The sequence below is a fragment of the Pongo abelii genome, chromosome 17 (assembly GCF_028885655.2).
Source record: "Pongo abelii isolate AG06213 chromosome 17, NHGRI_mPonAbe1-v2.0_pri, whole genome shotgun sequence".
Lineage (NCBI taxonomy): Eukaryota > Metazoa > Chordata > Mammalia > Primates > Hominidae > Pongo > Pongo abelii.
The window spans coordinates 26,714,488-26,730,335 of NC_072002.2; the positions used below are offsets into that span (position 1 = coordinate 26,714,488).

At 42.4% G+C, this 15,848-nt stretch overlaps 1 protein-coding gene across 10 annotated transcripts in view; it reads right to left on the bottom strand.

The window, feature by feature from the left end:
• PTPRM (protein tyrosine phosphatase receptor type M) overlaps window positions 1–15,848 on the bottom strand; it is an 844,030-nt gene that overhangs the window by 90,115 nt on the left and 738,067 nt on the right. For all 10 annotated transcript variants that reach the window (XM_009252252.4, XM_054537539.2, XM_054537541.2 and 7 more), the window contains 1 exon segment: window positions 2,173–2,249. In XM_009252252.4, the coding sequence (XP_009250527.2) occupies window positions 2,173–2,249 (77 nt within the window).

The following is a 15,848-nucleotide window of genomic DNA, read 5'->3' on the forward strand; positions in this document are numbered from 1 at the left end:
CCATGACCTCTCCCCCATATCATAGAACTCCCCAGGCCCCTATACACCATGCCAATGATTGCCTGCTTGCTTTTCTTCAAAACCGCCAGGCACAAATTCCACAAAAAAGCCTTGCTTGGGCCGTTTCTTAGCCCAGAATGCTCTTCTTCCAGGTATCTATGTAGCTCAACCCCTTGTCTTCCTTGCTCACTTGCTACCTTCTTAGTGGGACTGACTACAGCCACTCGGTTCAAAATTGCCATCAGGGCCTCCAGGTCTGGTGCTCTGAGTCCCCCTTTACGGCTTTAGTTTTCTCTGCAGTACATACAACTTTTTAATTGACCATATATAATTAACTTTTTAATTTATTGCCCATTTCTCCTGATTAGAACAGCAGCTCCACTGGGTCAGAGGTTTTTTTGGTTTTGGTTTGAACTGTTCACGGTTTTTCTGCTAGCACCTAGAAAGGTAAATAACACATAAGTACTCAATAAGATCTATTGATTAAGAATAAAGGGGCCCTCAGTATTGGCTCTTCTCTCTTAAAATAAAATTCGAACTCATTAATCCAGTCTTTTCATTACTTTATAGCCTTGCTCATGTATGTGACTTCCTTGAGCTGGAATGTCTTCTCTCCTGCATTTCCACTCACTCACTGGTTAAAGCTTATTCAAATTACATCCTCTATGATGCCCAATCTGATCACAATGACTCCTTCAGTCGGTGTTTCATGAAACACTTACTAAGGGCTCTCTATATTCAGGCATGTGCCAGGTGCAGGGGATGTAAGATGCCTAGGACACTGTCCCTGTGCTTCAAGGACCCAGTAGGGACTGCAGGAGCTGGGACTGGAGTGTGAGCAGTGTCCCCTGGAGCCTCTCAAGGGATGGTGTGCTACAGTTGGCCTGGAAGTAAGTGGACTGGATAAGACAATCACATTTCAGCTTCTCAGCTTCTGAGTTGGGAGACTATGAGGAGGAGATAACTGGTCTGGGACATCTGAGTACTCCCATGAGGTACTCACTAAACATGTGCTGATTAAAGGAGTAAGTGCAATGCACCTTATGAAGAAACCTTGCTTTAATAAAAAATAAATGGAACCTGGAGTGGGTATGGCTTTGGTTGTTATCAAAATAGTGCAGGAGTCTTCGTTTGATGAATGAGAGATGAACTATTCTTGAAATAATCATACCCCAGTCCCTACCCAAAAATCTATAACTGAAAATGTCAAATCTGTCTAATTAGCACTAAACATAACATTCTCATAGTTATTTTTAGATAACTTTCTTAGAGATTGTGATGCTATTTACTTTTAGTAGCATTTCAGTAATATTCAATCAGGAGGCAAAACATTCCATATATATGGATCAATCCTGTCTATGGAAGTACTGATAGACTAAGCAATAGTGTGACGGCCAAGCACAGAGTATGCCTTCGGAACCACAAGGGAGCAGAAATCTGTTTAATGTAAACTCTGGCCTTGGAGGTAACAGCAACTTTCCCTTGATTTTTCAGTCTACTTTTGATTTCATTCATTCTTTCAACTGAAAACATGCTGTCTCCTAAAGAATTTATTCTAATGTAAAACATTAAGTTAACATGATGCAGAATGAACAAAGAGGCAGTCTTCAATAATTAAACAGCCTACATATTTAATGACATGTCTTGCTTGCATTGGAAGTCCTGGTGAACAGATGCAGATTACTTTGAAGACAGCTTAAAAGTGCAGTGATGACAAGGGATTGCAAATCACCGTATTAGGAATTAGAGAGTTTTGTCCCATTAATATGCAAACAGATTTTTTAAGTGTCGAATAATACGAGTTGTTGACAAAAAAATGGAAATAACATTTTTTTAGTCCACATAAGCATGAGATGGCAAAGAAGGCATAGAATGTTACAGAGAAATTCACCAACAAACGGGCTACCTTGAGAAAAGGAGTGACCGTGTCTTCACTGTTAAGTTCTGTGGTGTGTAGGGTAATATTCATGTGTTTGCTTTTAGATTGAGCCCAATGTATGTCCAACAATCGTACAGCAGACACATAATCTGGTACATGTCAGAATGGTTGGGTTTATTGAGTTTTATACTCTGATTCAATCATTATGCATTGTAGACATGTATCAAAATATCATACATAGCACCCAAATATGTACAACTATTATATACCAATTAAAAAAATAAAATACATACATCGATATAATTGCCATTGATATAGTCTGAGTTTGTGTCTCCTTCTATTGTCTGCAGCCTCACTCGGGAATGATCGTCTGCAAAGGAAAAGGGACAGAAAATAACAATTAACAAAAGCAATCTGGTAGGTGGCTCTGAGCCCCAGAATGTAAGCAAATTACATAGAGATCACCCACAGACACTCTGCTTTAAAGATAAAGAATTAAATAGTACACACCCTCTACTTCCTATTTTGCTATTAAAATTGGGAAGGATTTATAATTTTTAACATTTTACAGTAAATTTCATTAACTTATTCTTTGATCATTGATGGGCCTAAAGCACTGACAAAGGTTTGACCCTTTTACATACAATCCTGTGAACCACAAACACAAGTAGATCTTGGATTGGAAGTTTGAGCAACTTCACTAAATCACATACAAACCCTGAGATGTTGAAGGTTGTGACACCCACCTTGACAAATGATGATTACAAACTCACAGTGCAGGCTTCTGGGATGTGCAGATGTGATCCTAGCCTTAGTCACTGGTGAGTTCCCTAAGTCCTATCTGTATCTGTGGGCATCAGCCAGCAAGAGCAAAGCTGTCGCCATCTATCATGTGACCACAGGCCAGGCAATAAGGGCACCAAGCCTCAGCCTCCTCATCTGGAGAACGGGATGACACTATCTGCCTCAAAGTGGGCTGTGTCCAGGATTCAATGAAAACACAAATTGACACATAAGTACTATAGAGGGCTCATATTTATGGTATTAATTAGCTATATTTAAGTATTTCCAGAGTAAAATAATTTATCTGTAAATACTATTGATGTATCTCAATTATTTCCTTGAAAATGTATATTGTATTTTATTTGTTACCTTATTTTTTTTGCAGAAATGAGGTCTAGCTATGTTGCCCATGCTGGTTTCAAACTCCTGGCTTCAAGCAGTTCTCCTGCCTCAACCTCCCAAATGCTAGGATTATAGGTGTCAGCCACAGCACCTGGCCCCAAATCCATATTTTAAAAAGGGATGTGCTTTGTATGTTGTCACTCACAAATGGGAGCCAAGCTAAGAGGGCGCAAAGGCATAAGAATGATACAATGGACTTTGGGGACTCAGGGGAAAGGGGAAGAAGGGGGTGAGGGAGGAAAGACTACACATTGGGTACCGTGTACACTGCCTGGGTGATGGGTGCGCCAAAATCTCAGAAATCATCACTAAAGAACTCATTCATGTAGCCAAAGACATGACTTGTTCCCCCCAAAACGTATTGAAATAAAAAATAAAAAATTAAAAAAAAAGAAAGGATGTGCTAATGGCACCCTAAGGGCAGAATTTTCCTGCACTGATCACTGCTCTGTCCCTGGCCCTTAGATTAGAGCCTGGAACATAGCAGATTTACCCCCAAAATAACTTCTGAAGAAATAAAACATGCATTTTTGTTTTTTGAAAATATATGTCCTTTAAAAAGTATTTACCTAAATTACTGTTCCTTTTAGCAGAGGGACCCTTCCTTCCAATTAAAGTGTATGCTAAAACTCAGTATTCAGAACAGATAAAAGCCAGCTGCCCTGAAAGGAAAGCACAGGGAGGCCTGATAAGAACATTTTGCAAAACTTCACTTCCAATGCTGCTGGAGCAGTGGGAAACCCTGCTTCTAAACTGCTACTGCCTTTTTCTGATGCTAACTTTACTCAACATTTCTTTTGGGTTAGTGGGTGAGAAATGGAGCCCACAGCTTTTGAGATAAAAGCCAGGGGAGCTGCAGATGACAGACCCTTTTATCCCCGGTCACTGGTGCAAGTATTGACCTGGACCCACTCCTTGAAATGCTAATGGGTGAAAGTCAAAATTTCATATTGGTTTCTGGAGTTTAACCTCCTGTCGAGTAAATGTTTTGTTTGTTGTCAACAGCACAGGTAGAAGGAAATCGGTGTCAATTTTCTAACTTTCCTTCCTTGACGGGGCTTTCCACCTCATGACAGGTAGTCAAATTATTTCATGTCAGTGCCTCACCATTAGTTGGGGTGCAATAAGTTTATCTGGAAAGTGGTGACAAGCTGGGCCAGAGAAGGAGAAAAGCTGAGAGGAGGTCATGTCTTCCTGCTCTGCTCACAGGAGACTATGGGATGAGCAAGTTCTGGGGTCGAGTGTGCAGGTGAGAATCACTGCTGCTGGGTTAGAATCCTTCACGTGTGGTTTTGGGCCAGTTACTTAATCTTTCTGTGCTTCCTTCGCTGTAAAATGGAGATGTAGAGTGCCTACCTTGTGGGATTACTGTGAGCATCAAAATAATACACATAAAGAGATCAGAAAAAAGCCTGGTATATAGGACGCGATGGATAGATGTCAGTTATTATTGTCATGGGCTATGTAACGGACACCCACATTTTTCTTTTTGCCGTTTTTACACATGATGTCCAAGCAGATAACAGCAACCCCAAGAACAGACTCACTGGCAGTCAGAATGTTTCCTCATGGCGATCTGCTTTAAGAACCAATTTCCTAGGACACATTTTGCTGCTTAAAACCAGTGGCTCCCTGTATATGTTTTCCACTGTTGGGGGTTTGGGGGAGGTGAGCTGGTGCACTGGACATGTGTAGATTGTTATGGCTTTTGTGTATCTTAGGAGAGCCAGTGCCTACACGCAACTACTGCACAGAAGGGTGCCACAAGTACTGGCAATGCCATTTGAACTTCAAGAATGAAAGATGCACCCTAGAACTGAATCACAGCTACTCCACACACACTGGGCTTTCGTCAGCTCCTCTGAAGGGAGGTCAGGTTCACCTTCCTGGATACTTGGGCTTTCCCTGGGCAGGTTTTCAAAAGGCAGGCAACCGACCGCATTAGAACCTTGCAATCTAAGCAGGCCTGTCTCGAAGATCTGTTGTACCCCCTCGTCAGATTCCCCTCTATTTTGTGCTTTATTTCTCTGAGCACCTCAGGATGAGTGCTGCTCATTCCCTGTGATTTACCACCCATGGGCTGCTCAGGCTATTCTGGAAGGTTCTCTTTAGGGACGTCAATCTCCACCAAGACTGAATTCCTATTTCCTATCAACAGAGCCTCTGAAGTAGAGCTTTACCATCATCTCCTACAGTTCAGTTTACTCACACCCCAAAATTTAACTTGGCTGCTACTTCTCCAGATTCGATTGCCCTTACTCCCCTCAGGATGGAGAAACCTGTAAGACACATGTACAGCTGACTTCCTAACAGAATGAGATGGGTTTTGACTTTATATACCTGGTAGTATCTTTTTTCTTTTATTGATTCTACTAGATTATAATGTCTTGTGGTCAAAGACAGTGTCACATAAAATCTGGACATCCCTAAGAGTACCTTTCCCCAAGGCCACATGCCCAACTCCAAAAGACTCCATTCACATTCACAGCACAGAGGCACAGGCTGCAGTCCCATGTGTGGCGCCCTGCCTAATACACAGCAAGTGAGCAACAAGGATTGAACTCTTCCCCATGCTAATGAATGGATGGTGGTCCAGGATCATCCAAGATACCTTGAATGGGTCCACAGTGCCTTTTTAAATTTCAGGTTTTTTTTTTTTTTTTCTTTTTGAGACGGAGTTTTGTTCTTTTTGCTCAGGCTAAAGTGCAATGGTGCGACCTCGGCTCATTGCAACCTCTGCCTCCTGGGTTCAAGTGATTCTCCTGCCTCAGCCTCCTGAGTAGCTGGGATTACAGGCACACACCTCCACGCCTGGCTAATTTTTATATTTTAAGTAGAGACGGGGTTTCACCATGTTGACCAGGCTGGTCTCGAACCACTGACCTCAGGTGATCCACCCGCCTCAGCTTCCCAAAGTGCTGGGATTACAGGCGTGAGCCACCACGCCCAGCCTAAATTTCAGTTTTAATACAGGCTTGTCTAATATTGTCAGAATACTGAGCTGTTTCATCTTCTAGAAATCTCTTACCTAATCATTCCTGCCCATCTCTAACTGTCCAAATTCTGCGAGTTTTTCAGTATTCAACTCACATGTCCCCTCCTCAGTAAGGTCTTCTCATTTATTCAGTGATTTTTTTGAGTATCTGCTATATGCCAAACATCATGATAAGTGTTGGGGATATGTAGTGGTAAACAAGTTAGATCTATGGTCCTTGAGTTCATGGGACTTAAGGCAATGGAAAACACATTTAACAGTCATTGCTTAAATAATGACTTAAATACAATTTTGATAAGTGCTAAATTGTAAAGGACAGAGAGCTATGAGAGTGAATGGCATGGGTCCTGACCTCTTCTGAAGAGCTAGCAAACAGTTCCCTAATAAAGGGACGCTGAAGCTCAAACCACGAAGATAGAAAGTGGAGAGGGCAGAACTCCTAAATTCCAAGTCCAGGAGATAGTGTGTGTTCAGGCCAGGAGGTAGGAAGGATCTAGTATGTTCAGGAAACCAAAGAAGGCTGGTGTGGGGAATGTGCTTTCAGAAGCCAGGGAGGAGAGTGGTGGGAAATGAGAACAGAGAGGAGGGAAGGCCAGGTCATTAGGACCTTCATCCTGAGCACCGTGGGAAGCCACAGGCAGGGGCGTGCTTCATTTCATCAGATGCCCGCTATTGTTGAAGACGAACTGGAAGGGCTCCAGTTGGGTCGGTGGGTGTGGGGAGACAATGGGGAGGCTACTGCAACAGTCCTAGGGAATCAATGGCAGCTTAGCATAGAGAGGGCTAGTGGACAGGGCTGAATCTGAGGGGTATTTAGGCGGTAGGACTGATCACAATGATCAGTTCACTTACTGTGGATGAGAAGAGGTATCATGTTGACTTCTAGGATTCTGACCTGAGAAATAGGGCAGAAGATGGTGCCATTGACTAAGATGTGAACCACGGAGAAAAGCCAGCTGGGGGTGGGTGATGGAAATAAGGCATGCAGTGTTGGATATATTTAATCTGAGGTGTTTACCATCTGAATAGAGATATGGAGTAGGTGGTTGGGTATAAATTCTCCTTCCTTAAATGTCAATAGTCCTTTGATTTCACTTTTTGGTGCTCTTATATATGGTTATCTATAGACATGACTTATTTCTCCCACAGATCAAAAATACTTTAGCTGGATGTGATGGCATATGCCTGCAGACCAAGCTACTTGGGAGGCCGAGGCAGGAGGATAGCTTGAGCTCAGGAGTTCAAGACCAGCCTGGGCAACATGACATTTTTATTATTATTTTTAGAGACCTTGTCTCTATAAAAAATAAAAATTGAAAAAAGAATTAGCCTAGCATGGTGGTGCACACCTGTAGTCCTAGGGAGGCTGAGACAGGAGGATCCCTTGAGCATAGTGGTTTGGGGCTGCAGTGAACTATGATTACGCCACTACACTTGCCTGGGCAACAGAGCAAGACCCTGTCTCTATAAAAACAAAAACCATTTAAGAGGAGCTGTGTCTTATATTCATCTTCACCTCCTGTGTGCACGCTTCTATGAAAATAATAGTAGAAATAAATATATATTGATAAATATATAATCAATAAACATTATTTTTATGAGTAAGTGAAAAAAAGCCCAGCTTACAATGAGATACCATCACATACCCACTAGAAAGGCAAAACATTTAAGTCTGAACACCAAGTTCAGGTGAGGATGTGGAATATAAACTCACAGATGCTGCTGGTGGAAATGAAAATTAGTACAATCACTTTGAAAAACAATTTGCTAGTTAGTAAAGCTGAAGACATCCACGACCTATGACCCAGCCATAAGGAAATGGATACTGTGTGCATCTTGAAACATATTGAAGCAATATTGTTTACAATTGACAAAACTATAAACAATCCAAATGTCCATCAACAGAAGGGAGACGTAAATTGTATTATATTAATAAAGTGGAATGCTATTTAGTAATGAAAATGAACAAGCTACAGTTACATACAACTTGAACAAATCATACAAACATAGTTGAACAACAAAAAAAGCAATACACAGAAGAGTATATACCAATGCTGTCCAGTAGAACTTTCTGTGCTGATGGAAACATTCTATATCTGTGCTCACCAGTACAAAGTCCACCCTAGTTACTGAGCACATGAAATGTGGCTGGAGTAACAAAGGAACTGAAATTTTAATTTAATTTTAATGAACTTAAACAATTACATGTAGTTAGTAGCTACAATACTGGATAACACAAATATATGTTACATACTTTTACTTACGTAAAGTTAAAAGCCAGGCAAAATGTAACTATATTGTCTAGATCTGTACTGTCTAATAGGGTATCTGTTAGCCCCATGAGGCTAATCCTAATTGTGCTGTAAGTGTAAAATACACATCAAATTTGGAATATTTAGTATGATAAAAAGAATGTAAAATACCTCATTTATATTTTTTATACTGACTGCACATTGAAAAGTTGACATTTAGGACGTATTAGATTTAATAAAATATATTACTAAACTTCAGTAATTTGTTTATTTTTCTGTTACTCAGTGTGGCTATTAGATTTAAGGACAATTTAATATTATACATGTGGCTTGCATTTATATTTCATAGTTTATTTCTATTGGACCATGTGATAGGGAATACATAAAACAGGAAGGGTTTCAACCAATCAGGCAGCTAACTCCCAACTCATCGCACCATGCTCAAATAAGGCAGATGCCTAGCTGTAGCCAATTGGGTGATTTCTCTACTTTGCTTCTCTGTTTGGCCTATAAAATCCTGCCACTCACACTTGCAGGTGTAGCTCTCTGAACCTCTTGTGTTTCTGAGGGCTGCCTGACTCATGAATTGGTCTTTGCTCAAATAAACCTGGCTAAATTTAATTTGTCTAAAGTTTTTCTTTTAACAGTACTTAATGGCACTGAACTTAAAAATGGTTAAGATGGTAAATTTTATGTGTATTTTTCCAAAAATAAAAAAAGTCCAATTTTTCCATCCCTCCCTTGTATAATAGCTCCTCATTATACAAGCTCCACTCTAGTCCCTGATATCCTAGGAAAGGGCATTCATGGACTTGCAGCCTAGAGCCCTGTGAATTCTTTTGCTAGGCACATTTTCCTGAGATGGTGAGTTCCCTTTCCCTGATGAAATCAAGGCAGGGGTGACGGTGACTCTATAGCTTTCTTTTTTTTTTTTTTTTTTTGAGACAGAGTTTCACTCTTGTTGCCCAGGCTGGAGTGCAATGGCACGATCTTGGCTCTCTGAAAGCTCTGCCTCCTGGGTTCAAGCAATTCTCCTCTCTCAGCCTTTCGAGTAGCTGGGACTACAGGCACCTGCCACCATGCCCAGCTAATTTCTGTATTTTCAGTAGAGACGGGGTTTCACCATGTTGGCCAGGCTGGTCTGAAACTCCTTTCCTCAGGTGATCTGCCTGCCTTGGCCTCTCAAATTGCTGGGATTACAGGTGTGAGCCACCGCGCCTGGCCTCTATAGCTTTCTAATAGAGGATAACAGTCATACATTATGTAGTTTATGAAGTATTTTTGTTTTAGTGATAAAATAAGGTGAACATTGATAAGTGAATCCACCTCAAGCCCAGAAGATACCTGTGTTAGCAGTGAGAGTGGGGTAAGTCTCTAGAAAGGGTCCAGTTGGGGTGGAGAACGCAGGACATGTGTTCTGCCATGGAGAGCAGCAGGCTGATCATCACATGACTGCACTTCCTGGCTGAAACAAGTCAGCACTTCTCAAGTTAATCCCTCTGTCTTCCAGAATACAAGAAATAGGAAAGTATCACCATCACTCACATTAAGTCAGTGAATGTAAAAGCTAAAGAAGTGAAATGATTGGCTCTTCCAGCTCCCCCATACTCTTTTGCTTGGACGTCTAAGAATGACTTGGCACAGAAACTGCAGATTCTTATGCATCCTCTCTCAAACAAAGCTCTCAGATGACTATGAAAACAACAGATATAGACTGTTGGGGCAAATAAATCAGTATATGGATGCCCCTCACCATATGTTCTTGAAATATCATTCACCTTGAATCAGATGCCAATTACAAAGACAAATATGTATCAACCATTCCTTCAGGAAAACTCAGTTATTCCTTGGGGTACTCTTGAGGCTAAATCACATCAAATTTGTATGAGGAAATGCCTCACAGACATTTCTGGCATCTGGCAAATGTGGGAGTCACTCAGACAAAGAATCCAAAGAAATGCCAATTGTCCACTGACGAGCCCTGTTCTGCAGGTGTGTTTTGAAGGCTTACCAGCTGGGAGGGGCCCTCTCTCAGGGGCAGGGTCTAGATATTGGGGTTGAAGGGAGGAAAAAGTTTGGAAAACTCAACTGCCTAGGCATAAGATGTGTATAATTCAATCAGTTTTGTGGTTAACAACAGGTCAATTACTAACCATGAAAGCCATGTGGTCAAGACTATGAGGACTTGGTATTTCTGGGGGAGACAGCCTGGTAAGTTTGAGAAGACCTGAGCTGTAGTTTTTAATTACCATCTGTATTTCTCTGCCAGCATGGGTGCTTTTCCTTGATTATTCCAAAGCTATTTCACATTCACATTTTGCAGGAAATGAAACTAACAGGGGCCTTGGTGTCCGAGACCATGATTTGATGCTGGCTCTACGACTCACATGCATCTGCACAAATTTGGAGTCCTGCTGAGCTTCATCTGTAAAAAGGGGTGACAAGGGGCTACTTTCCTAGAAGTTTTGGGAAGACCAAATAAGATAATGCATAGTATTATCAGGTGCCTGGAACACAGTACAGTTAGTTCCCCTTAAAAAAAATTACCCTGCCGGGCACGGTGGCTCACGCCTGTAATCCCAGCACTTTGGGAGGCTGAGGTGGGCGGATCACCTCAGGTCGGGAGTTCGAGACCAGCCTGACCAACATGGAGAAACCCCGTCTCTACCAAAAATACAAAATTAGCTGGGCGTGGTGATGCACACCTGTAATCCCAGCTACTCGGGAGGCTGAGGCAGGAGAATCGCTTGAACCCAGGAGGCAGAGGCTGCAGTGAGCCGAGATCGCGCCCCTGCACTCCAGCCTGGGCAACAAGGGTGAAACTCCGTCCCAAAAAAAAAAAAAATTACCCCTTTTCTGTGAATAAAAGCAACATCCTTGTTGGAGTTTACCAATAAAATCTTCAAAGCACAAAGAGCCAGTATGCTTATTGGGTAACAGCAGAGCAGGGCAGAACTGAAAACTGGAAGCAGCCAATCTTTCAGGGAAGAGGAGCTGGAGATACTTTTAAAAAGGAAACAGGAGAAACGTTTGAAGACATGCTAAATGCTCTTCAATAACTCCCACATTTTAATCTCCTGGTATCTGCTCAACAACCTATCCCTATTTCTGTGTAGTGGAGCACGGAGGTTAGGATCCCGGGCTCCCGAGCCGGAACCCCTGTATGAATCTCAGTTCTGCGGCTTTCTAGTTGTGTGGCCTTGGACAAGTTACTTAACCTCTCTGTGCCTCAGTTTCCCCAACTGTAAAACTGGGGAATATAATATAATACTGCCTATATTATAGTTTTGTGAGGATTAAGTGAGTCAATATAAGTAATCATCAGTAAGTAGCTGGTATACAATAAGAAGTAAGTGAAAGTTAGCTATCACTTGTCTTATTAGTGCCAATGACTTAATTCAAGACCTGATCATTTTCATCTGCACTATATCATTTTTGCCTCTAGTTGCTTCCCTCACTAGTGAATCCACACCAAGGACTGCTTTTCTAAAACAGACCTTTTTTTCCTAACACCACCTTGGTAACCATTCAATGATATAAACAGGAGACTGAAGAATGGTGGGCAAACAAGCAAAAAATCTGATAAAATCATTCAAAAGGATTACTAGGCCTTTAATTTATTTACCTGGAAAGATCTCTGGGACATATTACAGAGTGAAGAAGAGCAGGCTACAAGGCAGCATGTCTAATAAGAGTCTATTTACATGAAATAATCAAATGCATTGGTGTACATGTAGGTATGCACAGTGGGACAACTGGAAGAATGAGGTTTCTGCAGGGGATAAAATCTGGAGTGATTTTTATTATCATCTTTATGATTTTATGTACTACTTTAATGGTCTACAAGGTTTATATTATCTTTGTAATCAGAAAGAGAATAACACATCTATTCTCACTGAAAAACAAAGAGCAAAAAAAAAATAAAGTCAATAGCTTCAAGAGATAGAAAAATAAGAAGACTGGAATGAAACAGAAAAAAAATGTTAGCAGGGTTTGAATCTGGATGGTGAGATTCTGGGATATGTTCCCCAAGTTTTCCACAGTGTACAAAGTTTCTTTAATGGGTATGAATTGGAGAAAAAGAAATCTATTTGCCATGCATGACTTGAATATGATCAAAATTAAACTTATGTTTATATCATAATCACAACTCAATGTTACCCCATCAAGAAATGTAACAAACTCTGCCACTTTGAGAAACTCCATCTGCATAAAAACTACTTGCTATTCCTCTCGTATCTCTCAAAAAAAGCCTTTACTAGATGAAACAGAGAAAAGCAGATATTTTTGGGTAAGAAACAGGCACATAAAGACCTTGTCACAACAAACCACTGCTTAGCGTTGAAGAATTATAATCTGCTGAGGTTTTCCCCCGATGCGGGATTTAGGGCCGGTCTATGCCCCACCCTAAGTCTGTAAAACATGGTATTTCCGCCCTTTCCATCAGGTAACATTACGTTTAAAAATATCTCTAAGTAACTTCAAATATTTTAACACTTCCATATTAAACACGACGGATATTGGCAATAGTCATGCAATTTTAACTTGTGTGTGATTAGATATTCCCACAGCGGCAGAAACGGAGTATATCACTGATAATCTTTCACCTCTAACCAATTCTTTCTCTCTGCTACATACTGGTGACATATATAAGGTAAAATGGAATCACAATGATCAAGGTAACATTTAGCCTCTGAGAGAAGGCTGGAAATTAATTTTAATTACAATTGATTTCTGCAAATAATGGATTTGCTCCTCCCGTGGCTGCATTTGGGCTGAGGATTGCTGTTGTGCTTGTTTCAAGGTAGGATCTGCAGGTGACCCAGTGTGCCTGCAACTCAGGAAGTGCTTGGTGCCTTACCCAGTGGAGATGCCACCTCCAGTGCAGTCTCCCTGCTTGTTTCCACCTGGTTCCCAGCTCTGCCATGCAGGTTCTGAGCAGGAAGTTTGAGTTCGATGACGGTGGCTCCATATGAACTCACCTCTTCCTGTTGGTTTCATGTGGGTCTTGCCTTGTTTTCTAACTCTTTTTCTGACTGACTAATCCCTGTGTCAGAGCTCTCTCTTTATTCTTCAGAATCCTGGCAGGGATTTATTTATTTTACCCTATGCCTTCCTAAACATATTGTGTCCATCTGCTTCTCTCTTGCTCGTGCCCAGCTGAATTTAATGCCAAAAGCTCACTCTGCCAGTCCATTCTTACCTAACTAAACTCTGGTTCTCTCCCTTCAAAGACACTGTTGGAGTCACTCAATTAGCAGAGAGAAGCACACTGCTATAAAACAAAATGTTAGAAAAGTGAAGCCTTCAATGTGAGCAACCAAGATTGGCTCACTGGTTAGAAGAATCTGGGGTAGGTCCAAAGTTCCAGTCGCTGATTAGTCACACCTTGTTGTTAGGAAATGGAGTAGGAGGGCATGGTAACCCACCTCAGAGGGGACCTCGTGTCCTCAGCACTACATCAGAGTCTCTGCTGTACTAGATCTACTAGATCTACCAACAGGACACTAGCAGCACCCCTTCTCTCCATGAGACAGTGCTCCCTGCACCGCTGAGCAGTTCTGTCTCAGGAGCACCCGTTATTAAAGCCCCTTTAGCTGGGTCTTGGGCTCTCTATGCCCTCCTTGCTCCCTCCACAGATCACCTCCTCCTGCCAATGGCTTCTGCCACCACCCACATGACCCATGAAATGGGCCACTGATTTATAATCCAGCCCAGACCCCTCTCTTTCACATTTCACAGCAGTCTACAGAACTGTCTGCTTGGCATCTCATTTGCATGTTTCAAAAGTATCTCAATATGTCCCCAAATCAAACTCATAAGCTGCTGTTGATCTCATGCCAACCTGAGCTCCTCTCCATAGCTGGTTCCCTTCCTGTATTATCCATCCTGGATAATACAGGAAGGGAACGGCCCATCCATCCTTCCATGTGTCTACCTGCTCAACTGCCCATCATCCATCTAACCATTCATCCTCCAGTAAGTCGGAAACTCAGGAGTCATCTCTGGCTCTTCTGTCTTCCTCACCCTGTCTCCCATCCATCTTTCGGTTGGGTCCATTACTTCTTTTGAATTCATCTACTTATTTTCTTTCTAGCCAACATCATCATCGTGTCACACTCGGGCTACTGGAAATTCCTCAACAGCTGTCCCTTTCGAACCTACTTTCTCTGCAGTCAGATCTAAATTTTCCAATGAAATTTTATTAACACCCCCCAACCCCTTTAATGAAGTTTCCCTTATTCTTATAATAAAGACAAAAGTCCTCAACCTGCCCCAGAAGGCTCTGTAGGTCTGGCTTCCACCTCCCTCCTTCTCTAGCCCAACTCCCACCCCTGTCCTTCCAGCTCCAGCCACCCAGCCTTCCTTTAGTTCTTCAGACCCAAGGGGCTCCCCGGCATGACAGGGTCTGTTCACATGACCCCCTCCCAATTCTGCAGCATCCCCCCTGCTCCGTCCCCTCTGTTCAGTTGTTTTCCATGTCCCATCCTCAGGGAGGCCTTCCCACACCTCCTCATTCAGTCCCCATGTTGTGAGTTCTCATGGTACCATGTTAACTCCTTCTGTGCCCTTAACTTGAATTTTATTTTGTAATCATTTACATCACCCCCTTCTCCCCCACGAAATCTTCCAGGACTGTCAGCTTCAGGAGGGCAGATGCCCTGTCAGCTCTTGCTTTTGTGGTCACCCCAGAGTCCCTGCATCTCCCACCTCTGCCCCTACCCCACTCCCGATGCTCCGGCAGCACAGCCTTCCCTAATGTACCGGCCACCTGGGCGGTCACACTCCTCCGCCTTCTCACCTGTTTCAAGTCCTGGTTGGCATCTCATCCCCTCAGGGAGGCTTTTCTTGACCACAATCTAAAAACATCACCCACCCTGACCAATCTCCATTCTCTGCTTCATTTTCCTTGCCGCGTGCTCACCTCCTAACATGGGTGTTACACCCTGCACTCAGCAATTGCTCCTGTCTTCCCCACAAGAAGGTGCAGCACGACACCAGCATAGCATCCTCTCTGCTTTGTTCCCTGCTCTGTCGCTGACACCTAGAATAGTGCCTGGTGTATAACAGGCACTCAGCAAATATCTGTTGAAAGAATGACTGTGGTTTGGCACAGTGCCTGGCACATGGCAGATCAATACATACTTGTTGAATAAAGATCAGAAGAGAGGAGGAAGGGAGCCTGGGAAGCTTCTGCAGATTCTGGCTCATTATCTCCAATTACCAGGCCCTAGAAAGAGGCGCCGGCTGCAAGGGGGCTGCCTTGTTAGCAGGGAGATTTGGTGTGTGCCTTAAGCTTAGAGTTAATTATAATTAGGAACTGTTGAGAGTATTAGGAGAGCTATGCTTGTGTGTGGAGGGGCGGTAATGGTGGGTAGGGTGTTGGTTTATATTTGGAAGGGGCTAGCTCAGCAAATTTATAGTGTAAATAAGGGAAAAGTTAACTTACTTAAGAGCAAAAGCCAATAAACAGTTTTAAGGACCATTAAAACTATTTTATATGCAAACACTGCTGCAAAACAATGTGATCATTACA